Genomic DNA, 27,421 nt, shown 5'->3' on the forward strand with positions numbered 1-27,421 from the left:
ATGCAGAAACTGATTTTAAGTCTATTCCAGATGCCAAGTTTTATCAAAGATCTACAGGTCCTCAACAGCCTACAGTCATCCACTGCACTCTTTTCATAGAAATTCTCTTCTGTTGATCCAAATCAAAGGCAGCTTTGCAGTACTTCCCAATATAGGCACCTTTCACAGGGGCTCAATAACAGTGCTCACAGTGTCACACTGTGATCTCCGTTTTGGCAATAGAAGAGATTCCACACTATGAACTGAGAGGGTCTAATTGCCCTCTGAAAAAAAACCCTAAAAACCAAAAAACAATAACAACAACAAAACACACAAATTATATTCTGATACACAATTTTCCTCTTCTCCTCTCTTCAACATGAATTCATAATTATGTATCTCAGCCTACTTTACATTCTAAAAGAAGGTTAAAATTGCCTCCATCAATAAAAGACAGGTTTTAAATAATTGACAGGAATTTAACTCGCCTGCTCACTGCAATAATTTGGCATATTTCAAATGTCAGATCACATTTGGTCATGACAAAGTACTTTCCTGTAGGGAAGATGACTAATATTTTAATCCTTATGATGTGTGTCATCACACAATTTACAAGTGGTTCTGAGAGGCAATCTTTATCTCGAATGCACTGATAATTGGGCACTGCTAAGAGATTTTTTTTCAGCTGGAGAACAGAAATGTAGTGAATCTGGTTCTTATTTCCCCATTTTAAAGATTTCCACATCTGAAATTATTCCTGTAGGATTCATTTTGTAAATGATTCGAACCATATGGAAAAAAATAAAAGGGGATTCTACATTTTCCTGTAAGAAACTGTCCCTGATGCACATGAAGTCTCAGCCCCAAACATCATTTATATATTTAACATTATAAGGGTGGATTGAGAATTCATGGTTGGGGGTGAGGAAGTGACTGAATTCTGGGCCCTGCTTGTATTTTGCTGCACCTTTACAGAGGCAATAGGTGACTGAGTGCCTTACAAATGTAGTCACTTCTTTCCAACAGAAATGACCCTAAACCTCCAATAAGACATTTTTCCTTTGGGTTTTACATCAAACTCATCCTCCAAGTTGAAAAATGCTGTGTGAATGAAAGATACCTTCTTTTTGATAACATCCAGTTTTATGCAGTTGTGAAGTTGTCAAGAAGAAAGGGGAAATGCCACAGAGCAGTCTGGACACTCATTCCATCACACACCACTTGCCATTTTTTCAGACATGGGATGGTTTCAAGCATTCCTGTTGAATTAATCACTTTGGGAATTCCAAAGCAATGCAGAGAATGCTGACCTGGCTTCAGACAGAGCTGCTGTCCTGTGGAGCACTGCAAAGGGGGCAGTGGGACAACAACGGCCAGGTACTTTTCCTGCAGGTTCTTAAATTGTAGTGTTGGGTGAAGCAAAGTGGCCTATGGCTCCACTGTGTTGGCTGGCACACATGCCAGCTGAGAAATGCCACGGCACAGAGGCAGGAGATTCATCTTTTCATTCTTTTTCATCTTCATTCAGAGACACAGATTCATCTTTTCTAGCTTTACACCAAGAAGGGATTCCAGTTTTTGAAGGCCAGATTTTGGTCACTGTGTACTCCTGGGAGTTTTTTCTACAAATACATGAAATATCTCCATAATTGTAAATTAGATTCAATGTATTCATCCAGCTCAAATACTTCAGAACAAATACTGTCAAAACTCTCGCAGAAATTTTTGCTTTGGGTTTTCTACTTTATGCTTTATTTTTATGCATTATATGTGATTTTTCCTGAATCAAGGATGACTTTCCATTAACCTCAATGGGTTTAGGACACAATGAGGAGAGGGTCAGATAGGTCAAAATTCCATTTTTATTTCAGATTCTCTGCAATTATAACACCACAAGAGGAAGCAGGATGACAAAATCTAACATTCTTGTAAGTCTAGACAACACAGCATGAAAAAGGCCAGGGACTCCTGTCTATTCCTTCTGTATCCCACTGTGGCTATCACTAATAATAGCAATAATTGTGAGAATATGGTGGGAAGGAACACCCAAGAGATTGCTCAGTTGGAATTTGCTGTTTTCTTCTTCACATATTTGCTATCCTTCTGGAAGGGATATTCCATGTTATTGGAAAGAAAATGGAAAGACACAAGTTGACCTGTGTGGTTAGCAAATAATTTTGAATCAATAATTTAGAGGAACATGCAGTTTGTTTGCAGAAAAGTTGAGAGGAGATAAAAAGGCAACATTCCTCCTCCTCTCGTTATTTGTTATGAAATGTTTGTTCACCTCTGGGCTAAAGGAATTTTCAGATCCAATACACCTCTGTGAAATTCCTCAGTATCTGGCTGTAATCACCAAGGTAAGGAACTTGTTCTGTTTTCTTGGTGTGTTTCAAAAGGAAGAAGAATTTCAAAATGAAATTTGGACAAGGGTAATGACAACATGGTTTCTGCTTCAATAATTTTTTAATTGAACATAGACTATAAATTGAAAAATAAGGAGAATTCTTTTAAACCACTGAAAAATATCATCTTAACTATACAAAATCAGGTAGATTTTCTACTGATTTTCCATCCACAAGGAAGAATTTTCAGAGTCACTAACATATCTGTCCCCAACACATCTCATTGGCCTCTTACTGGAAGAGCAGAGGCTGCTCCCCTTTGCTCCCCTGTGTTCTGAGACTCGAATGAGCCTTTGGCAGCTTACCAGCCTGTAAACCTAATTCACTTTGGGGCTTCAGCATCTCCAATAAAAACAGACCCTCCATAAAAAGCAGAGCAGTGACAGTGAGTGAAGGATTTGCAGAACTTCTACTTCTCTCCCATAATTTAACAAAGCTGAGTGCTGACAAATCCTCACTCCAGACTGGAAAGGCCTTGTGGCTGAGGGTTCTCTGTTTTCATAAAAGGCACTTTGATTACATGCTAATTAAACTGAGGGCAACAGCTTTATGCATATTAAAGTTAGAGGAGTTTCAGAAACCAGATGCAAATAATGAGGTAAAAGCCTAAAAAAATGAAACTGAGAATTGAAACAGATGAATCATTGAACTTCAGTATCTCTGCTAAACGTAATTACTCAATACTGAGTGATGTAAAGTTAAATTACAGTTTGCACAAGAACAAGAGTATCTCAACTAAATGAGGTATGAAAAAGCATGCACATATTTCCGAAGGAATACCACTCATACCCAGAATGCCTTATTCAGTGTTAGGAGCATATACATAAAATAAGGTGTTAAAAAAATCACTGTGTGTTAACTAAAACAATGGCCAAAGAAATCCATGAAATCTGTACAATTATGTGGATGTGAATGTGCTCAAGATGAAAAATCACTAAAAAGGAAGAATTAAATGTCATTTCACACCCATTAAAATATTCATGAAAAGTATTAAAAGACTTGACAAAAGGCCAACTGAAATTGGCATAAAGCTTTCCACAGACTTCAGTGGACATTGATCCAAGATTTCTGTTATTTCCCAACTGTCCAGCTCCTAAAAAAACCCCAAATCATTGATTCAAACACATCCCAACAAGAATTACAGAACGTGAAGTACAGAGACATAAAGTACAGTCTTTCGTTCTACTTAAAACACATAAAAATGTAAACTAAGAAGTTCCCTGGAAAACAAAGAATAAGGAGAACAGATGACCTATGAACTATGGTTGCTGGTTATTTAAAACTGTCTGAGGCCAAAGATTCCTAGAAATCTAATATGCACATCACAGTGTGGTTGGGGCCATCTCATGTTACAGCACACTGGAGTCTTTTCTCATTCACTTTGCAGAGAGAAAACTCATGAAATTAGCTTACCTGCAGCTCATTTTCATCCAACTCTTGCTTCCTGCCCCGATGCTCTGTTAATTCTTCAGAGCTTTGGCACCACAAAGGAAACACAAAAGGCCCAGCTCTGTCACCAAAGCTTTCCATTGCTGGAGGAGACACTGCCCCCACTGAGCTGTCCCACCTGGGGTCTGCCTGCCAGACCATTTCCCACATGGAACCAGGGGCAAACTGGAAGCCAGAAGAGGGTATGGCAGAGACCCAGGGAACACAAAGCAGTTCACACAGCTTAGAGCTCCCTGACAACAGCCAGAAGCTGCCTTTTGGCCAAGACTGGTCTCTGGAATAGGGCAGATGTCCATTTTTAAACACCAGCGTGTGCTGGAAGGGGAGAGAGGTCTCCTGTAAGTCCTGTACCTCTGCTCAGCCTCCACCCCAGACCGAGGGCAGATGGGGGAGGCCTTTCCTCAGGTTTTGTGAGCACATCATGGCAATGGCCTCACCAAGTACAGAAACCACCTTGGTGTTTGCCACCATCCCTCTGTCCCTGCCTGGAACACACACTTGCCAGAGCAAGCCAGCCCAGCCCAGGAGCCACAGGTCTGCTCTGGTTACTGAGAGAAGCACAGCACAACATCCACGTGTGGACACAGCATTTCATAACAGCGAGCTCACGGCAGCAGGGATTTCAGAAACATTTCACATGTCCCCACGGAGAAACCCGTGAGGCAGTCCCTGTGCACCAGCAGAACAAAACCCTGCCAAGACAGCAGGGGAAGTGCCAGCTACTTGGAACAGGTTTTGGGTTAAGCCTTGAAAATGTGGTAAATGTATAATTTCCTCATTTATGCCAAGGAATCCCAGAAAGAATAAAGTCCTGTTAAGTTTGCCAACATTCATCTTATGAATTCCTCTTTCCTCCAAAGCGAGGGTATTCAACCAATACCATCATGAGACTGTTCAAAGAAATCCTGCATCACGTAAGCAGTTTAAATAATAAATGCTTGTTTCTTTAGGGAATGTGTAATGAAGTAGACTCACCTCTTGGGATGGGTTAAGTTGGTAGTCTGAAAAATATGTGAGACTATAACCTTACTACAGTCATAAGCAAAACTACTTCCAAGAATTATAGCCAGCAGGATAGTACAGCCTGACCTGGAACTGCAGATACCCGATAGCACTGACTGACTTTTTGAGAGATGGCTTATTGAGCCCCTCTCAAGTTAGGGTCACAATGTCAATGCTCTGGAAAATATAATCAAAATGAGCAAATTAAGATGTGAAATTAGGTAGAAAAAAATGACAAGCAGCATATCTGGAAAGGAGAAAGGGGCTGAATTGCAGAAAGTGTTGCTGAGGTGAAAGATATTTTTACCCTCGGGAAGCATCAGGAGCAAACAGCCAAGCCAATGGCAGTAAATCATGGCAATTAAGGGAGTTCCTTCCCTCTCCACTCTGACCCACAGCCCCTTTCCTGGAGGTGGCTGCAGAGGGGACAGCAGCAGCCACAAGGCTGAGGGGCATTTTGCCTCTTTCTGTCCCCCTGAGAAGGGCACTTTCACAATGCACCCACGTTACTGCAGCACTGGGTCAATGGGACAAGCTTCTGAGACACCGTGACAGAGACACAATCCCTGATCCACCAACAAAAAGTGAAAAGTCTGGACCCTAAATCCATACACAGATTGTTAAATTAATGACAGACATTTACAGAGTGTTAAGCACCCAGGAGCTCCCATTGAGCTGAACATTGTCTGTGCAAGCATTTCCAGAGTGCTTTTATACCAATTTGGGAAAGAAAATGTTCTGGGAAACTAGTGAGAATGGACTCTCACGAGGTTTCCAATAATACACATGTATTATTGAAGTCAGAAATCCCACGAGTAAAACTCAGAGCATGTTCATTTTTGATCCTATCCCAAACCAGGCAGCACAAAGGCATGCGAACACGCTGAAGGGAAGAGAGAATTTAAGTTAACTAAACTTTTCCCTAGCTTTTATGTTTGCCAAAAAAATACACCCATCCTCCAGAAAAGTATCAAGCCTGTAAGTGGGCAGGTCCTGATGCTGGCCCCAGAGTCAGGGAAGTACAAAGTGATGTTTCATGGGACTGGGTCCTTGGCTGATGAGAATAACCTCAGCAGACCTTTACCAATTTTCACCAGACTGAAATACCTGGCTCTGTACCACAGCAAATGTTTAGGTTAAGTTAATGGCCCTTATACACACTAAAATATTTTTTTTATCATGAAAGAAGCATTAGAATTATTGGTTGCCTTTTCTGACTTGAGAATTGTCAGCAGATGATATTTTTCTTTAGAATCTGACTCAGAAAAATAACTCAATTATTCTGTTTTCCAACATCATATAGACATCTTGCAAATGTAAAATGTAAAGAGTTCTTAACAATATAGTATTTTATTACCTGACGATCTGACAGAAGGAGAGTACAAGGTTTAATTGCCAGTTTGAGTTAGCCATGAAAGACTACTCTGTTTGGTTGCTCAAAATAAGAACAGTCAGCAATTAAAACAAGGTAACAAAATTGCATGTCTTTAATTATTCCTATATGAACAAAGCCAGAGTTATCTCTGAATAGTGCCTTTGTATTTCTGCAGTTGACTGAGCTTGTTTCAAATGTCTTTATGCAACCCCCTGTCAGCATATGGCAAATAAGGAAATATTCTTATTTGTTCCTCCACTTACAGTAATTGAACCAGTCACATTGGTATTTAAATGTATTAAATTGGTATTTATTGCAGGGTAATGAGATATTCTAGAACTAACACAAAGTTGATTGCTTTGCCACAGATTAAATACTTGTTTGTCAGTACGTGAGCTTACTCATTTCTCATGTTATGGGTTTAAAAAAAAAAGCCAAAAACCAAAAAGAAACCACCCCAGGAGCAGGCATGATAAATGAATAGAAGAAAAATACTAATTCAAACTACAGCATAACCACACTAACTATACACCAATAATATTTAAGTGAAGTGCCAGAGGTTTACCAAGTTACAGTCAGGATCACTTCATTTACAATTCCATCAGTGGGGCTCTCTGGCTCCCTAGAAAGGTTTTGGAAGGCAATTAGCTAAAACCAACAGCTCAAATTTAGCCTTGGTAGCTGTACAAGCACTTGGGTATGGCCTGTTTAAGCAAATCCCTGCAACTGTAAGATAAAATCTATTAGTTATGACAGTTCTGAAATCCATCACAAAGCCAACAGGAAGCACCAGGATTATTTAATGAGTGCATTTATGCTTCACTTTCCCTAAAAAGGGGCAGCTCACTATTTGTCGTGTGCTGACAGTTGATTAGTTACTTAGGGCACCTCAAAATAACAGAAAAACTGACTTCAGAGGGTGGCTTAGTGTGTCCCCTGACCCAACATCCCATGCAACTAGGTGCACAGCTTCAGAGAACGCTCCAGGTGAGAGCAGGATTACCTTTAGAAACCTTCACAAGCAGAGGAAATGCAGCTCTCTCTCCATCCTGTCACTCTCTGTAACAGCACAAAACAAAAGCACCATTTATGTCCCTCCTGAATACCTGAAATGTGCCTTCGAGATGCCCAGATCCTCACACAGAGCAGTGTTTCACCCTAAGGTGGGATTGCTATGAATTATTTATGCTGCTCAAAGGATTAGGTGAAATGAAAATGTTCTGGCAAGATTCTCCTCCCTCTTTGTGTACAGCTAATCAATTTTGCAGGGCTGGAGTTCAGATGTACCAACATTCTAGAGAAAGTGCATGCCTTCTTAATGAAGCTGCTGCTCCTGGAGTGGTAATAAAGGCAAAACCAATAAGATTAGGGCAGAGTGACACAGAAAATGAACAGCTTAAAAAAAAAAACCCAAAAAACCCAAACAACTGATGATATATAACTAAAATCAGTACTTAGAAATTCCTTTTCCATAGGTACTTAGCATTAACAGATGCTTGCTTGAGTGTTTCTGATCAGCAACATTCCTCCCTATCAGACAGGCAACTCCAAACATTAAAAGTCATGAATCAGGCCTTGCAGGAAACACAACTATAAATTATGAGATTTTTTCAAATAGTGCCAAAGGGCTTCAGTGTTTTATTTTCTTTCTGATTTTTGAACCATTTTCAGTTGAGTTTTTAAAAGCTTTTTTTACCCTTTATAATCACGCATACTAGAATCAAAGTTGAGTGGGGTTGGGTTGTTTTTTTTTTAGTGAAAAAACAGCTTTTCCTGTGATGATGGGACTTTGGCAACTGGACCCTTCAGAACATTTCATATTGTGAGAATTAGGCAAGGATTAATAATCCCTCTCTCTTACAGGACACCCTGTTGAGGTTGCAGACAATAGAGAGAGAAGACACTTGGAGCTACCTGATGGCAGAACCTTCACTCTGGGTGGGACTCTGGGCTGCAGTGAGCTACACCCAACTGCATCAAAGCCCCAAGCAAATACTCTCCACATCTGGTGGTTCCCTACCCATACCCACATTTCCCCAGTGCAGATCCTCCAGATACGAGCTTTGCCCTGCCAGAGCTGATGCAAATGAATTTGAGGGGGCAGAAGATCTGAGCCTGTCTGACCTGGGATAATTTGCATTCAAACAAAATAAATCCAGCTCAATTCCCATAGCAATTTTGCTCTGCTATGAATAGCTCAGGCAGCTCCAATAACGAGGAGCTCGGGTTACATCTGATTGCCAGCTGTATTGCTTACTAAGAAGTTAGGTCAGTGCTTCCCAACCTTTTCATTTTCCTTGTTGGAGTATACATTGCTATGGATTAGTTACATGAGAGAGTGGTCACAAGGAACTCTGTAGGGAGCAAAGTATCAGCTTTGCTGATATTCCACATACACAGACATATCCATATGTTGAAATATCTACGTGGGAAGGAGAAAAGGAGTGGAACAAAAGAGCTTAGGACATTAAGGGAATGGAAAACAAGAAGCAAAGATGGCCCAAGAGTGAGAATGTCAGGCTGGCGCCTGGGTTATCTGGATTAAACTCCCTGCTCTTCAGCATTTCAGCTTCTCTGTTCCTTATTTATCAGTTTAATAGGCAGGATTCTGTAATCAATGTAGAAAATGCTCCTGAGGGACTCATGAAGGCTCACATTTGCCCCCGGCTGGGTGGTTCTGTTAAAGCGCTTCCACCTTCTCTACTCTAAGCTGCAGCCCCAGCCTTCAGGATGGCACCGCTCAGCCAGAGCTGTGACCCAGGAGCACAGCGAGCTCAGGGCACAGCCAGGTGTGTGCCACCTGGCAGGGCTCCCAGCTGGCACTGTCCCCAGACACAGCCCTGGCCCTCAGCCCATCCTGGCCAGGCTCGTGCCGGGTGGCCCCAGCACTGAGCAGAAGCAGCACGGCCAGCTGGGGAGGGAGGGCTGGGAGCTCAGCACTGCCAGCTCCTGTGCCAGGCCTCCCACCTGCCACATGCCTTTAGAGAAAGGGTGGCACCTGGGGTGTCAAACCCAGCTGGGGATGGAACACCACGGGGCCACTCCCTCCACCACCCCTCTGCCCCGGGGTGGCACCTCTGCGAGAGGCAGAGCAGGGGACAATCTGTGGCACCCTCTGCCCCTTTTGCTGCAGCAATCTCTGAAGCAGAACAGCAGCCTGGGTGTGTCTGAATCTCTTCTTGCCACCACAAAAAGGTAAAACACTAACACGTTGACTGTAATTCACACAATTAAAGCCAACAGACATGGCAGCAGCATCCCAGAAATCCATCAAGATGAAATATAACTTCATCCTTTTCTCAGTTTCCTGTAATATTAAAAACCTGCACAATGGCAACTCCACATAACACTTCCATGACCATACAAACACCCTCAGCATTCAGAGTTTACTTTACATGGGCATTTAAATAGTTATTTACTAAGGTAAATGTAATAACATACATGTACATTCCATGGCATGGAAAAACCCCATATTTGCAGGCCCTGCTTACAATCACAAAACCTGCCTTCACCATATTACACTGTCAAGTGTTCCCTAAGTCCAGACAGTCTCTGTTTCCCTCCTTGTAGCCAAATGCCACCAATCTGCACTGCTCAGCCATTCTACACCCACCCTGGGCCTGCTTTGAAGCTCTGCAATCATTCACTCCTCTCCCACAAATTAGCCTCAGCTTCTATTTTAAGGGAATGATGCCCAAGGGTGAACATGCTATATCTGCTCTGCTGGAGTAAATGAAAGACTTTGCTAGTCTGTGACAAATCCAGCCAGATTTCCTGCTTTTAATAATATTATAAATGAAAGTTTGATGAAATATAATTTTCGATATTATTTTCTAAATCTCTGTAGTAGAAATAACTCTGATGACATGCAAAACCCACCACAACAAGGTCCTGGTTTGGTATAAAATGAAACATAATGCCACAACTGTCTTAAAATGGACACAGAACTACTATTTCATACTAGCCCAGGTTGTGGTAAAGTGAGGTAAATTCATTTTTTAACCCAATGCATCAATTTACACCTCCTGACATGCTGTCTGTGACAAGGTCAGAGCCCAACACACAGATCTAAAGCAGCATTTGGGGTGTTAACCAAAGACTTCCAGGTATTCAGCCCCATGTTTGACTTGGACCCCTGAATAGGTCTGCAGAACTAAACTGCTCATGAAAGGTTACACTGATTTTGCCATCATCAGACTTCAGTACAAGCATCTGAATTATGCAACTGCTTAGCAGGGATGAGTGTTAAGAAAACAGTGGGAAAAACCAGTGTGGGAGCATTTACTTGTGTCTTTTCATTGAAGAAATCCATTCAATTATGTGTTATGTCAGCAAAGCACCATTTGCCAGGGTTTTCATGCAAGTGAACAGCACTTCTTCACAAAAGCATCTGTTCAATAGTGTTTTCAGCACAGTACCTTACATGTAAGGCTCTCAAAGTATAGTCTGTGGATTAAAGCTCAAGGTGGCCCTGTGATATTCTCTGAGATATCAGGAAACGTGAAAATTTAAGTGGCAGAAAGGAAGGTAGTGTCTGACAGCAACTTTTTATTCTATGTGATATTCTTTACATAAAATTGGTCCAAGATAACAAAATATCTATTGAACAGATGTTGCCACTATGTTAAACACTACGGGCCTTCTGACTGAAATAAAGATACAGTGAAGACAAGGGAGATACTTGTTGACAGCTCAGAATGCTGCAAAGTTACAAAGGGATGTTAAAAAAAAAAAAATTGTATCAGCAGAAGATTTAAGAGGCAAAATTTCCTAAGCAGCCTGACCTTGTTTCTGCAATGAATCTGCTGAACAGTAGGTTAAGCAAAGGTCAGGTTAAGCACAGGTTAAAAAAAAAAGCTCCAAGAAGAGGAATGTGCTGCTAGGGTCACAGAGGCTCTGGGACATCAGGGGAGTGTGTGAGAGTCACAGACACTCCAGTCTGCACTGCAGCTCCTACTCCCAGGGCCTGAGAGTGCTCTCTGCTCCATCCTGGCAGCATGGGACCTGAGCTGGCTGCAGGGCACAGCCAGCAGGGACAGAAGTGCTGCAGGGCACAGCCAGCAGTGACACAAGTGTTGCAGGGCACAGCCAGCAGTAACAGAAGTGCTGCACAGCTCAGCTGCTCCTGCATCTTGAGCCTTAGCCAGGAATCGGGACATGCTTGCTCTGCTGAGAAGTACCACGAGTGGAATAATTAGTACATCAAAGCACCCAACTCCCATAAACAGGAGATAATTTGTCTGCTTTCATAGGCAAGAACTAGAAAAGTGAACATGAAAAGTGATAAATGTGGTCCTCCCACTCCAGGTCTCTCTGAAGCTCTGTGTGACCTGCACAGCCTCTGATTTATTAGACTCAGATGGTATCTGCTCTGCTGGAGCCTGTCCTCAAGCCCCATCCCTCACTATGGTGTATTCCCAGCTTTCCCCCAAAATAATCTGGCTGCTCAGTGGCCTCTGAAGGGGCACAGCCGGCCCCGAGGTTACTGGCTGATGGCAGTTCAGCCCTCCTCATGCCTGCACACTCCTGTTTTTTAGGAGTTGAAGTGCAATCCTGCCACTTCCCAGTGTGGATTTGCCCAGCTTAACACATCTGACCACAGACGTGACTGCTCCTGCAATCCATCTGGATCATCAGTCAGTCCCCCCACCTTTTCTTCTTTCCAGGTGGTAAGGCAAACAGAGGAAAAGCCAGAAGGAGCTCTTGTGAAACATTTCCTCTCTTCACAGCATGTTACACCACACACTCCTCCCCCTGCAGAAAACCAGCAGTGTTAATGTGCTAGAGAAGTAAATTAGGCACAAATAGCACCATGGGGAACTTAAATATTTTGAGTGTATACCATACAATCAGGAAATGCCCACCCTCTTTATCTGTTAGGAACAAGGAAACCGAAAGCTTTGTAATTTTAAACTGCCCATCAGTTGCTGTGAATCAGTCAGGCATCTTGCTGGGGAGAGGCAGCACACACAAGAACACTGGCAAGATAAGAGAGGGTTTAAGCTACACTCCCCATCCTGTCGGAATAGTTTCAGCCCAAGATTTCACATTTCATCACCCCTCTCCAGGGCTTCTCCTTATACACCTCCACTGAGCCCCTCAAAAGGACTAAAATAGGACACTGATAATAGTTTTTCATGTTATTTATACTAATTCTTACAAGATTCATCAATCTGAAATGAAATAGGTTTTGTTTTCAATAGCAAATAAATTTTATAAAATACTTTACAGATTTACAGTGACCTACTCCTTTAACATATTTTCACAAATAATAAAGGAAGTCATGTGAGACTCATTCACATACATCCTCCACATTATAAACTTTTGCAATAAACCTATACCCTCCATTTACTACAAAAATTAAAGGCAAACTACAACACCCTTCCCTTCAAAATGCAAGGCCTTTCCTGAAAGAAGCACAACAGTGTTGCTTTAATTCATAATAACAATGAACAAGTTATTGAACAGCAGAAAAGACTACAGCCATAAACAGCATTGCCATGTGCACCTTTATAGAAAAACAAATATATTCATATTTCTGATGCTGTGGGCACTGGATTGTACTGACCATTGCAAGATAAAGATTTAATAAAGAATAGGCACCAATTCAGTGCCTTGGTATAGAAAATAATGCATCAGTATCTAAATTCTTCTTCCTCTTTATTGGCAATCAGGTCCAAAGGCTAAGCTGTCATTATAGGATGTGGAATATCCATGGAGATATTTTGGAGCATATGGGCACCATTCTGAGCAGGCTGGTGGTGGGCAGGAAACATTCCCAATGGGAAATACTCCCCATCTTCTGCTAAACCTAACAAGGAATAGGGCTGTGGAGGCAGAAGGAGCTGGGCTTTGCACAAATGCTGGCTTGCAGAAGACAGACCTCCATTCTGTATGAATAACATTTCCTTCTGTTTTGTTTCTCACATTAGAGTGGGTTCCTGACTTTCCCAAACTGTAATCTTTCTAATGACTAAATAAATCATGTGAACAGCCACAACCAAAAAAATATATGATTCCCTCAGCCCTCGAGCTATTTGCAACTAATTTAGTGTTGTGGTGCTGTTCTGAGCACCAGAAAGCTAATTTTCAAGAAATGTTTGGAAAATTAAAATAAAAATAAACTCCTGATGGCACTATAACCCAAAAGCTGGAAACCTGTAAACAGAACCAGTGCAGTACTCAGAGGCCAAGTCTGGCACATATTTGTTCGTAGCTTTAACTGGCAATATATGGTAATATATCAGCCCTCTCTGATTCAGCTGCTGGACCAAATTGTCCTTTCCTTGGTATTTCACCTATCCCACTGATGGAAAACACAAACCTTTGTCACCACAGCATTATCCTGATGCTCACAGCCAAGGCACCACCTGCACCCTGTTCTGTCCCTGGGATCATGCATGGTCTTCATTACCGAGACCTGCAGGCCTCTGTGCCTCAGGCAGCTCAAATGACCACCCAGGTCTCTCTGGTAAGCACAGGAATCAATTAACCATTTCTGTAACATGCTTCCCTCTCTGCAATTGCTCAGCTTTCCTACCATGAGTAGGAGATGAATGATGTCTTGTCCCCTGTGATGACATCTGATAATATTCCCTCACAATTTCACAGCTCAAAACCTGCCAAGTCCATCTCCTGTCTAACAAGGACAACAGGCCTCCAAAAGTACCGTCCTCTTTTATTCCCATCCCCAGACTTTATCAGGACTGGATTTGTGTTAGGCCAAATAGCCTCTTTACATTTTCTGGTGGCCATTGCGCTTCCCTCGCTCCTTCATGGTCGGGATGCTCTGGCAGCAGAGTGGAATGACAACACTTGGCACCAGGGCACTGAAACCTATCTGGCAACTGCAGGCACTACATGCCAAGCACTTGGGTGCACTTTCTAGCAGTAGTAGCAGCAGCTGACTCTCTGGAAACTGCCTGAGCTCCTGCCACGTCTCACTCCTGGCTGTTCTGGTCCATGGGAGCTGCAAGGCTCAGCCTGCAGATGGGGTTTGCCCTCCAGCACGCTGTTTGCCTCCATCTAATTTCTGATTCAGTGAAATCTGATTATACAGCACCACCCTGCAGTATGTCCCACAAGCATTTCAGGGTCTGCCAGGAGCAACAGACATGTTTCACTTTCTTGATGAGCCAGTGGTGCCTCCCCTTTTCAAAATATCTTGCTAAACCAAACAGCAATTGCAGCAGTGTATCCCAAAACAATGGTGTGCCTACTGACTCAAGGGCCAAGATGATGTAGGAAGGAATAAAAGACACTTCCCAAGGCCACGTTCAGATCCAAAGCAGTCAGCAGAGAACTTTTTACTCACCACAAGAAGCTTTAGATGAAGCCCATCAACCAGCAAACAGCTGTCAAGGAGGGTGACAGGGCTGCAGGGATCAGCAGTCATCAGCAGCTCACTGCTGTCTCAGCGTGGAAACTCTTTTCCTGCCCCTTTGCTCAAGCTTTTGCTGCTTGGGGTAGGATAACAATCCCACCACCAGTATGTGATGTAGTGTAAAAAAATATCCCTAAGGCCTCCAGCATGAAGAGAACCAGCTGACAGAGCGAGCCCAGAGCTCCTCTTGCGGCAGACTGGTCTCCACAGTGGTTGCAGAGATGTTTATTACAAACAATGAAACGTAGAGCAGCCTAAAAGGAATTATTCTTTATCAGAAAATGTAACAAAAAAGTGAAAATGTGACAGAAGCATTTTTCTTGTGTATGCTATAAACATCCACAGCAGACTGCAAAACAAAAATAGTCTCTGCGCTAGTCCAAGACTGTTATTTTAACATGTAATTTATATTTGCATCTAACAAAACAAATAAAATAGGTTTCTGTCAAGTGTTAACAAGAAATGATGCTTGCCACATTTTTAGAGAAGTTTAAACTTTCTTGTCTGATGATGCATTACAGCATTTATAGCTATCCCTCACCATGACCAGCTTATACTAACAGCAATATTAATTTGAAATATTTCTTGAGGTTTAGTCTAGCCTAATTTTAAGGCCTACTGTTTTGATGACTTCTTCCTAAAAAAGATAAAAAAGAGTGTGTGGCATAAGACAGGACTGGTCAAGAAAGAATTAGTTTAAAAATATTTTCACTGAAATGCAATAATTCACACAAATAAAAAGAAAACCTCTTTTTAATTTCATGATTTAAAAAGAACTGATTACATTCTGGTGCTATATAAATTCTATATCACACAGCAAGGAAAATGTAGGTCTGAAGAGTAATCCATATTTCATTAGTTTGTGTACTCTGCCACAGAATATAATATTTTGTTCTTAAATTAATCAGAAGCCACACTGTGCTGCAGAGTATAAAAACAAAAGTGAGGGCTCAAGCTAGGTCAAGCATATTTTGTATAAGTCCATTAAAAATCTCATTCCATTAATATTAATAAAGATGTTGAGACACAAAAGTCCTTCAATTAACATATATTAGGCAGGCAGGCACAAGCATTCAAGTGATCCCACTGTGAACAGCAAGAATCCAGCCCTCAAAGAATAAAGCCCCAAGTGTGCTGTGTACAGAGTGGAGCAGCCTGAAATGCAAATGCCCAGGGGAGTGAAAAGGCAACACCCCATTGTCTCTGCAAGCAAATATCACTTTATTGCCTCAGCTTCCTCTTCTCTTAAGCAGGTTTGTTCTGGGCCTTGTTATTGCAGTCAAGACCTATTATCTTTGCCATCCAACTTTTGTCTTTTACCATTTTTCGGCAGCCACTAGCTGGGCAGCCACATATGAGGTTCAGGAAAAGGGTTTTCATCTGACTGTAGAAGTTGTTTGCAGATTTCCCCAGCTTATGAACTAACATTGTAAAAAAAGAAATTAACTTGCATGTTCCAGAAATCACTCTGGACAATAATGGTTCCCACGGTACCAAGCTTCAACCATCAAGACTCATTCACTCGCAGCTGACCTGATTATTTGACATTTCTTCACCCTCATTCTTGGTGACTTCCGAGCACGATAAACAATAAAAGGTTACTGATGTCAACCCATTGTGTGCCAGGATGTTGTTCTCATCAAACACAGAGCAGAGCCAGCACTGAAGCTTAATTAATACATGTTTGTAAATTGTGCTGAGCTGCAAGGCTTTATGATTTCAGGTTTCTTCTGTAAATGTTTACCTCAAAGCTTTAGTCAATGCTTCACTCTCTGAACCCAAGATAAGTTCTGCTTCCATCAGCTATTCACATAGCTGGTCAAATCACTGTCAGAGCAAATCAATAGGAAATTCCTTTAGCATACAGTAATTTATGGTAGACCTGCAGCAACAGAATTGGGATTAAAATGGGATAAGAAAAGGCAAGAAAGAACCAACATTTCTGCTCCCAGTGACATGATCAAAAAGACAGAAGAAAACCTTGTTTGCAGTGGAATTATCAGTTAAAATTCAATTCAGATACCACTTAAGGGCTAGTCAGATCCTTTCAAAGACAAAATAAGTATTTTTTTGGAAAAAAAAATCATCAAGTCTGGGTTTCAGGTGCTAAAACTCAGTGTAGGTCCACTGCCAGCTCTCACTGCAGAGATAATTAAGTTTAACCCCTCTCCTGCCAGCTCACTGGGAGAAGACCATGACAAAGTGAGGCACACAGAGCTCCTGGAAAGCAGGTATTTCCTAGAAAATCCCTTAGCAGCCTTTACCTCTGTAAGTCAACAACAGTGCTAATGCTCAGGAGAGAATGAAACCAGATGCAAAGAGCTCTAAAATGATCTTGAGGAACTGACTACATCATGGCCATCACCACCATGGATGCCTTTATTTAGCATAGTTCCAGCTTTTATTTTGATCCATGTGCCGAAAATTTCCAAACCACAGGTCTTAGACCTCCAATCTTCCCTCCTGGTGCAGTACTGGACAGCAGTGATCCTCTCCTTCAAAGAGCAAAGAACCTGCTGTACATCAGGAAGGCAAACCCTTCCCTAAGAAGCTGCAAGCATTAGTTTGCATTAATGTTAGAAAACATTATCATAAATATCTTGTGGACTTAAGAACAATATTGTAAGAAACAAAAATTTGAGAGCCAAAACATGCGAGGGACTTCTGGAGCTGGTGGCAGAACTCCCAGTGAGCATCCAGAGTAGTTACAGCTGAGCAGCCTACAGTGACTGGAAGTCAACTCCCAAGGGAGTGCAAGTATGCCACAGAGCTGTCATCATGATCAGGGCTCTGCTTCTGCACAGGGTGAGGGGAGAAAGTGCTTGGGAAAACACTCTTTAAGAAGAGTTTTGATGGCACCATTTGCGCAAATTAAGTGAATTGTGTGGGGGTCAGGGCACAACCAAGACACTGCCTCCCACTCTGTGTGTCAGGTACAGATCTCCAGGAGTTGGCTGTTGAGCTGGACTTCAGCTGCAGTTTCACAGACTGTCATTGTGTTTTGGGTAAACAAAAGCCTTTACACACCAGGTCTGACAACCTGGTATCCTCCTCAAACACTTCCAAAGTGGAGGAAGAAAAGGGAAAAGATAACAGAAATAAACCCCTGTTTAGATTAATTAGTGACTAGAAGCTTATATTAGTTATTAAAATCTGCCTCCAAAAAGAGAACTATTTATGATGTCCAGCAGTTCCCAGCCATGCAGAAGAGCATACACTGCTTCTCAGCAGCAGAGATGGTACAGCCCACATGAAAATAGTGGTGCTGAAAATAAAAATCCTCACGACATCAAAGACATCCTGTTATGAAGGGGTCACGTCTGTGCAGGCAGGTCATCCACTCCTGACCCTCACAAGGGTATTTGTCTATAAGCTTCTCTCTAATGGACTAGGCAAAGTGTGGGAACTAGGTTTAGTGGAAAGGCTTTGCTACAGCAAGAAAAACACTGATGTTTCAAGCAGAGATAGCGACTACTGATTCCTTTGGAAGTGATGATAAGACTGCTGCTTAACAAGAAGGGCCAGGATGAACTATCTCTGTACAAATGGATACTCCTTGTTTCTGGAAAATCACTCAGAGGGTTCAAACAATGGTGCCCACAGCAGCCTGAAGTTTGGTTGGAAATACACCAATGAACCATTTATTTTCACTCTCTGCTGCCAGCTGAGCAATGACAGAGCAGGCACAGGTGACAGAAGACAAGCTCCTGTGGACACTCAGAGCAGCTGGGCAGCCACAGCCTACTGTGCTCAGTTTCCTCTATGTACATTCAGGCTTTTTAACATAAAATAGGAAGAAATACAACTTCTATTACTTCTTCTGCCAAGCAGAAGCAGATCCTTTCTCATCATTAATCCTCTTTAATTCCATGTCTTGCCTAACAGGAATCAGTAGTGCCAAAACACCTGGGATAACACAGCCTTTGTCTTGCAGAGCTAAAGGCAGAGTTAAACAGAAAGCTTATCAGACAGATATGGAGAAGGTTGATCAATAACCTAATCACACAATTCATCACCAGTCAGGTCAATGCTGAGACCAGAAACACTGCCTTACATTTTTCTAGTATAACCTAAAATATCTTCAAGAATAGGACTATTTCCCATTGTAATCTCATTTTCCTGTAGAGATTTTTCTTATTTTCATATTTACCATAATATGGAGTAATGGAACAATAACGGAAAAATCTTCACCAAAATAGTGGACAAAAGGATGATCCTGTAAAACACAGTTTGTGTTTTATAAAGGATGGAGATGCAATAGTGCGTGAATGCAAAGAAAATCATAGAACTCCCATGAAAGAAGCTGCTCATGTTGTGCTGGTACAACAGCAGAAAACATAGGATTTGTGTATTGGCTTCTGGGGGGACTACAAACACCTTTAAGAATGAGAAAAACCACCAGCTCTGCACTTAGCTTCTCCTCAAGGTCCCACTGGGCCACATTTTTTTGTATATTTACAGCTGTCAATTTCTAAAGGACCCTCACTGCAAACAGCAATTATTCTGTATTTTCACCAGCAGTCTCGCTCAATGAGTTTAATGGCAGTTTGTCTGCCTAAGAACTTTGGGATTTGTCTCAACATATTTAATTGGACTTAAAGTGTGAGCTCGAGGAATAGGAGGCTGCTGTTAGTACCAACTTAAATAATGCTAATACCAGGTGCAATTAAATGACTACAAAGAGTGGGTACATGAGCTGCCCGGCCTGCTTGCCTCTTAGGTGGTCAGACAGCATCAAGAAGCTTTAATTTTGTGGCTTCTTTGATACTTTGAGCAAAGCCCTGCCCTCAGACACACACACACCTCCCTCCACTGAATTAATACATCTCCTGTTTATCTCTCAGTGCTACATCTATAACCCTTCTTGTCTAGAATCCCCTGACAGCTCAACGAGTGTAACATGATTCATCCCTCCCTCCTCTTTCTCTTCCTTTGACTAGACACTAATAAACATAACACAGCTTGAGACAAGAGGCTCCTTATAATGACAGATTCAAACACATCTTGCCAAAACCAGAGGAGGGCACCACTACTTCTGACTGAGGTTCATAAATCAAAGGGAGAGGACAGCCCAAACCCATCTCTGGTGTGAGCAGGTGCAGCCTCTCAGGCCTCCAGGCCAGTGATAAATTTGGCCTGGAAGATAACACTGTGTGTCATACAGTTTTAAAGGACCTGAACTGTTCCACTGAACTGAACTTCCTTTTTCTGACCCAAAATACACACACACCTTCTCTGTGATGGAATGGCAGGAGAGTTCCTTATGCTGGATAAACAGGTCTTTCCTCTGGGCACACATTTTGTACTTGCTCTAGACCCTTCACCTGTGCCCTGCAGCCCACAAATGCTGCATAACAAACCCCTCATTCATTAGGGCCACCAATTCCTACATTGTGTACTGGGTTATAAACTTGTTTGACTTTGCCAGAGTTCATGTTCACAAGGGGAACGCGACTCTGCTCCCACGAGCACAGTTATAAATTACTTTTGAGAATGTCTCTACAATACAGCTGGAGACCTCTGAGGTTCTCTTGTGTTCTGCCCTGATTTACTGTGTGACTGCAAACAACTCACTTTATACAGGAGATTCTGTACACATAAACCTAAGGTAAGGAGACAAAAACTGGCCTACGAAGAGAGGCAAACAAGACACTGTGATACAGGCTGGGAAGGCAGCAGTAAATCTTTTAGATGCCATCATGGAAGTGGAGTTAAAGATGGTGAACATACAACAGATCTCCTTTTTAATGCAGATTAAACAGCACAAAGTGGATCAGAATGGGAAAGGGGGAAGGAGGTAGGAATATATACAACCATACTGAGTAGGTCCTAAAAAAACAATTCCTTATTCAAAGAGTGGCCAGCATAATCTCTTTCAAAAACCTGAAAAACCATGGTAGTCTGCCTCTCAATGAGCCACCTAAAGACAATTATAAGTAACAATAAATTACTAAATAATAGTAATAAAAATACAATTACAGGAAGTAAGAATTAGCTCAAATCAGGATTTTGGGAAAAAAGGTTGAATGTGGAAAGAACAAACAGTTTGAATTGGAGAATGTAAACAGGGGATGAAGCAGCAAGACAAACCAGTAGCCTAGCTATACCAATTGGGAAAGCACAAGGCACTGAAGGAAACTCCAAAAAGTCATGCAGGAATAAAACAAGAGGCTTTTTAAATGAATAATGAAAACTCAGTGAAGAAAAGTAAAAAATCTGCAGTACTTTTTATTTGGGACACATTAAGATGATGATAAAGAGAAATTTGCTTTGCATTTACTAGCATAAACAAACTTATTGTCCCAAAGTTGCAAGAGTGAAAAAATTATCCCAGGGAGCGAGAATGCATTAAAAAATATGTGAAAAAATTATAACTTTTGTGGAAGGACTATATCAAGTTCTCCACAGAAGGTCCAGAACAGTTTTCATTTACCAAACAAGTAAAAGCACTGGGTTTTTGCTGTATAACAATGCTCCAGCAAGCAAAGGATGCTGACTGAAGCAGAAAAATGGCAGAAGACAGAAAAAAGCAAGTTTCCATTTGAAAATTGAAACACTTTGATGATGAAAAGAGGCAGTACTCACAATAAATTTGTGCACATTCTCCTGAAATGCTCACTTGCTCTATTAGAGACTTGTTCAGATAAAGATCCAGTTCTGCCTTCTGACACACCAAGAAAATTGTGTTGACTGATGGAAACATTTGGTCTCAAATCAACAAATCAGCATAAAAACGTGGGGCCTTCCTGTCAACTAAGCCATTAAAATGTAATATACACACATCTCTTAACAGATCTAGACCAAAGCAACAAATTCTTGCTCCTTTGCAGTGTTAAGTTAAGGTCATCATGCCTAACAAACCATTTCATACAGCCTCTCCCCAAAGTCTCCTCTGCAGGCACTGGCAGATAACAGACAGCTGAATGACTGAATACTCTAGGTCATCCAAAAAATTAGATCAAAGAGTCCCCGTAGTCTATTGAAATGCAATTGCTTCCAAATCACATTGTGGTGTTCCAGGCTTGAAAGAATGGGTCACTGCAGCTTTATTGTAGAGAAGCTATTGCTAATGAAAGGAACAATGGAAAGATTAGTGCTACCAACCATATAGAAGAAACACCACTTTCGGTTTAATTGCAGTGAACAAAGCAAATAGGAAAGAAGGGCAACCAAGTGACAAAAGTAGTTGGTGAAAAAGGATATAGAAGCTATTCACAAGGTTCTCTTGATCAGAGCACAGCGTCCAGACTTAACATATGATTACTGAGTTTGGATCCCAGTGAAAAGTGACGTGGGTGTCATTACAGACAGCTGACGACATCTTTAAGAGGACAGCCTTGTAAACTGAAAGACTCAGAATCCTGTTGGTAATTTGCCTGGGATTCATTAGGTGCACTGAAATTAATAGATGGATAGGGAGAGAAAGGAACAATTATACTTTGGGATACAATAATCTCCTGTAGGGTAGGTAAGTAAAGGCTTACTTCATTTGCCAGTTTAAAACAACAATTTAAGGCAAAATCTATTGAACCTTGAAATTAATTTTAAACAGAGATTCTATTTGTTGATAATCTAGGTACTTCTATAATAAGTTTGTTCATACCACAATATTTATTCTCTTTTGATCAGTTTCTGGATCTTTTCTAGGTGAAGCTTACCAGTCATAACAACCTCTGTGTCGAGACAGTGGTAAAAGATCCATTTCATTCTCAGTTAAGATCACCCCATTCTGTTCCTCTCTGACCTGAGGCAGGCTTGAACCTTCCTTCTCCAGACAAGACTTGACAAGCCAAACTTCACTTAGCTTAGAAAGCATGTTAAAAACCAAAACGTGGCCAAACAGGGGAGATCTCCCAAACTGTACCTGCTGTGTGTAGGTAGAGCATGTCCCATAGCAAAAAGACAAAATACTGCAATGAGTGAAAACAGGGTATTTTTCCGAGTAAATCTGACAAAAAGTGGCAGTTGTGAATACGAAGCTTCCATTAAAACAACTGAGCACATTTGATATTAATAGTTCAGCATCACAAACATAACTTTAAAAGCAAAAGAAAGCTTCAGCCCAGTTCCTGGCACCTGCTCCAAACTCACATTTACAACTGTTCAAATGAACTGTTAAGATTCCTCTAACTTCATGGGAGGAAAAAAAAAAATAAAAGAGCACAGCATTCAAAATATAACCCAGACCACTTCAACCAGTTATCAACAGCCCTTCCTAATGAACAGGCTTCTCAAGTCACTGATTCCAGTTTCAAAGGAAACACTGGCTGTCTCAAGTGCTCCTTCTTTGGTCCCGTCACACAGTTTAATAGCCCTCAGAGACAAGTACCTTTGCAAAACAGATTTCTAGAGGGTGACCCAACATATCCTCTGGACCTTTAGTCAACCACAAAGCACACAGATGACTTCATAGACTTCCCACTCAATGTCACTGCCTTCCTCTGCAGCCATAGCAGACTGCTTTGCAAATGCAAGCGATTAAGCCTTAAAAAACATCCTTAGCTATTAATCCTGCAGACAATTCTCCTAAATTACATCAGTAAAGCCTTCTCTGCAGGCAATGAGCACTGTCAAACGTATTTTGAAAAAATCACCTGTGAATAATGATTTTTCATGAACTTGGCTGGCAGCCATAAATGGAAAATACACAATGATAATATTTAACACATTTATAAAAGATCAACTCATCAAGACCAGTAAACCCAATTAATGCTTCAATTATCAAAGGAAACAAAGGGAAATTTGTTCATAACTCCTGCCAAGCTAGGAAATTCACCATTCCTTAAAGTAGTTGATGAACCTAGATATAATATTGCTTTTTTCACAAGCTTCTGAACTGGCTTTTTTCCTTTATTCACCGCAGTTCACAAAGGCAGGAAGAACTTTTACTTAAGAGTGAGCAGAAATGTATAAACTATCACAAACTGTAACAAACTGCTATGGGATGATTACTAGGACTACCTGCTAGTCTTTTTTTCCTGAAAGACTGTCATCAAAAATTACAAAGGTTTGATGCTGTTCATTTGCTATAACAAAGTCTCTTCTGCCAAATACAATAGCAACCAGTGATACTAGAAAAATCACAAAAGGGTTTATGGTGTCTTGACTATTATATGAGCATACCTTCAGCTACTATTGCATGTACAAAAATACTTTTAATGCTGATTTGTTTGAAATAGTCACTTACCAAGCCTACACATGTAGATATTGCTACTGTAGAGGTGCTATCATTCCTTATAAATCCCTGGTAGAAACACTGCTCAATTTCATGGTCCTGAGAATTTGACATTCCATCTTTCCCGAGTACCTGGACAATAAAACTGTTGCTTAAAATGGTCGAAGGTTTAAGCTCTAAGTGAAGTTCCTGTCCAAATGCTGAAAATTTGTAGTGCAAGGAACTCTTTGAACTCTGAGTTGATCTCTTTCTCCTAGTACTGTGCAAAACGTCATGTGAAATGTACGATCCGCTGGCATCCACTCTGACAGGTGTCACAAACACATAATCTGTAACGATAAAGAGTTGGCCATCAGCTCTGGCATCCCACAAGCAAGGCACTCTGACACGGTATCAGGCATTTCCTATGGCATGGAGCATTCCCTCATTTTGGGGCTGGCCTGCGGGCTCTGTGTGTGCTGTCTCGCCTGCATAAATTCAGCCCTGTAAGTCACAAAGGCTCACAGCCTGTGTTTGTTTCCTTTGTGCCCCACTGAGAGGCACAGACTAACTAGCATAGCTGCGAACATTCCCACAACTGCTCCTCTGAAGACATTTGTCATCACCAGCAGATCTGTAGGTTTTCCCCTCCCCCTGTATTAATTGTTGTCAAATGTGAAGGCCACTCCGCTTTGAGAGGCTTTTCCCTTCCCTAAGAATGCAGCAAATGTTGTATCACTGTAGGGGTAGCCATGCCTGAGACCTTGCAGAACTGTACCACTTGTTCAAATGGATTAAAGGATTAATTTATTAATGCCTTAACTGAGTAAGACCTCATCTCTTTGTAGGGACTTGATTAGACTGGGTTTCAAATTGTAACTGACCTCCAGCAGAAAGAGATTACATCCTACCTAATAACCTTTAGTCAGCCATTGCTAATTGCATGCCAAAGAAGTTTATTGCTTTGCATAAAATATGCAAAAAAATTACAAAACTATTTCTGAAGAGAACACTCTGATCTACTCAGAACCACCCAAAAAAGGATGCTGAAAGAGGCCATAATTCAGCTGGCCCTACAAGCAGGTGTCTCACTTGCAGCACACTACCATTGGTGTTCACCTAGCCATGCAGGGATTACCTGTGTCCTGGAACCAGGGTCTGAGTTTTAGCTGTTTCCTGAACTAGGATCTTTGCACCCATTCCTGGTAGCCTAAGAAATTATGCTGAAAAAACTGCTTCCCAACCCCATTTAATTTGTGAGCTGTGTTTCTCTGTGGACACTTAGAGATGTCCATGCACTTGACAAACAATTAATTTCCTTTCCTAAATTGAAATAACACCATCAAAAAAGAAGAAAACCCCTCCTTTTTGTGTTGTAACAGATGTTGCAAAATCTCTCAATCAATCTCTTTGCCTGAATAGACTTTATTGGACACACATTAGGCTGAAAACGTAACCACTGACAGGTTGCTTTTCCTTAGACAGTGGAAACAATACATCAAGAGCTTTCACTTTCCTCGAGTGGTGTTAATCAACGGCAGAAGTTGAGGGCGCTAAGCAGGCTGGTGGCCAAAAAATGCAAGCAGCTGCTGGAGAGAGGGAATCCCCCAGTGAGCAGAGCACAGGGTGCAGGAGGGGTTTCCTTTCTGCACCCTGGTGTGGTTCTCTGCTGTACTTTGCTTCTACTCACACACAATACAAAGCATATACTGCACTTCAAAAGTCCCAAAGCCATCAGCATCTACGTGCCAGTCACTCCAACCTGGGAACAAACGGCTCCTGAGTTCCCACTCACACAAGCCCTTTCTCTCCAGGCTTTTTCCCCCTTAGCCTGCATTGCACAGCTCCTCCTGCTCCCCCACACAAATCTTTTCATTACTTTTGTCTCACTGCTTCCACAACAGACACATGAGGTTTTGCTGTTGTGGCTACACACGCATTCATCTTTCTAATCGCACATGGAAACGTGGATGTATTTACCATCTCATTCATTTGCTTTGCTGCTACATATTGTTCCTTTCAGCTTCAGCACACAGGGCTTAACAAGTTAATCCGTGCCCGTGGTTCACCATCCCGCAGTAGCCAGCCTGCTTGCACTTTATGCTCCCTAAACACTGTGACTTCTCCCCTCTAAATATTCACTCCACGAAAAAAAAAAAAAATCCATGCAAATGTTCACATACGGACACAGAAAGAACTATACAAACCATGAGTCAATTCACTGATGCTGTCACTGGTTAAAGCTGCCGCATGAGACATGCAACAGAGGCAACACAGCTGAAGGGTCTGCAAGAGAAAGAAAAAATAAAAGAGAGAGAGAGAAAAGGAGTATTGGGCGAAGTTTCCTTGACAAGGCAAGGCAGAAAGACAAGGCACCAGAAACTGCAGCAACCTGGTATGAAAGTACACTAGGCGACTGCAAAAGAAAGTGCTCTCGACCTGCCTTTACAGTGCTTCCGAGCCACGGGAGAGTCTGGAATTGCATGGAGCTGCCGCCGAGAATCGCAGCAGGTAGAGTCCAGACGGCCAGCAGCAGACAGTCCATGTTCCGCCGCGCACCTGGCGAGCGCTACCTGCTGCCCGGAGCGTGCGGCGGCCGCGCCCGCCCGCCCCGCATGGTCACCTGGGCGCTGCCCCGCAGCCGCTGCGGCGGCCGGCGGAGCGCGGGAGCGGCCCCAGGTGAGCGCGGCCCCGGCCCCGAGCGCTTTAAGCCCCGCCGCCGCCGCCGCCGCGGGGCAGCGCTGCCTCCGGCGCCGCGTCTGGCGCGGCCGCACCCGGGGGGCGAGCGGGGCGGGCGGGACCAGCGGGGCGGAGCGGGGCCGGGCCGGGCGGGACAGCGGGCGGGGGGCACCTGGGGCCGGGCACGGCGCGGCGGTGGGCGGGTGAGCCGGGCCGGGCCGGGCCGGGCCGGGCAGGGAGCACCTGAGGGGATGTGCGTCCAGCGGGGCAGAACGGGGGCTGCACGCAGGGGTTGGGCACAGCGTGGTCAGGCTGGGAGGGGTCGCGGCGGATCGGCTGGTCCAGCCACGCTCATCCCAAACGCCGGGCACAGGGTTGTCTCCACTCTGTTTTGGAATGTCCCCCGTGAGGGAGACGCCACACCCTCTCTGGACAATCTCTTCCAGTGTTCAGCCACTGCACAGGGAAGAAGTGCTTCTTCATGTCCAAATGGAACTTTCTGAGCATCATTTTCTCTTGTCCCATTGCTGGGCACCTCCAAGTTGCGCCTGGCTCCATCGCCTTGGCACTTCTCCTTCAGACACTTCAGATGCTTGGCACCATGTCTTCATACATTGACGAGATCCCCTCTCTTCACAAAAATTCCCTCTCTTTACAAAGAGAGTTCTGTGACAGTCCAGGACAAACCGTGCAGCTTCCAATACTCACTTGGAGACAATGTGCTGTTATTTTCTATTCTTTTTAAAAGTTGCATCATTGGAAAACAAAGAAACAAATCACACAAAGATGAAGGTGCCTGGGAAGTGAGCACAGCTCTGACAGGTACTGGACACTGATGTCCATCGAGGAGCTGATTTTCACACAGTGGTTCACACAAACTGAGCCAAACACAGCAGCAGATTCTGCTCCCAACCAATGTAGTTGTGCCACTACACGCTCATTTCTGCAGAAAACTTCAGGAAAGGATCAAAGATCCAAATAATCTAATAGCAAAC

General features: G+C 42.6%; 1 protein-coding gene across 2 annotated transcripts in view; it reads right to left on the bottom strand.

The window, feature by feature from the left end:
- ADAMTS18 (ADAM metallopeptidase with thrombospondin type 1 motif 18) overlaps positions 1–26,503 on the bottom strand; it is a 77,637-nt gene extending 51,134 nt beyond the window's left edge. The window contains exons 1-3 of one of the 2 annotated variants that reach the window (XM_064386734.1): positions 26,191–26,503; positions 25,955–26,033; positions 23,781–24,097 (exon numbers count right to left, since the gene is read on the bottom strand). In XM_064386734.1, coding sequence (XP_064242804.1) covers positions 23,781–24,097; positions 25,955–26,033; positions 26,191–26,292 — 498 coding nt within the window. In that variant the 5' untranslated portion in view covers positions 26,293–26,503. Of the gene's footprint in view, positions 1–23,780; positions 24,098–25,954; positions 26,034–26,186 lie in introns of both variants that reach the window. The other variant, XM_064386735.1, reaches the window with a different exon arrangement.
- Positions 26,504–27,421: the final 918 nt, after the last annotated feature.

Source organism: Passer domesticus, chromosome 12 (assembly GCF_036417665.1).
Source record: "Passer domesticus isolate bPasDom1 chromosome 12, bPasDom1.hap1, whole genome shotgun sequence".
Taxonomy (NCBI): domain Eukaryota; kingdom Metazoa; phylum Chordata; class Aves; order Passeriformes; family Passeridae; genus Passer; species Passer domesticus.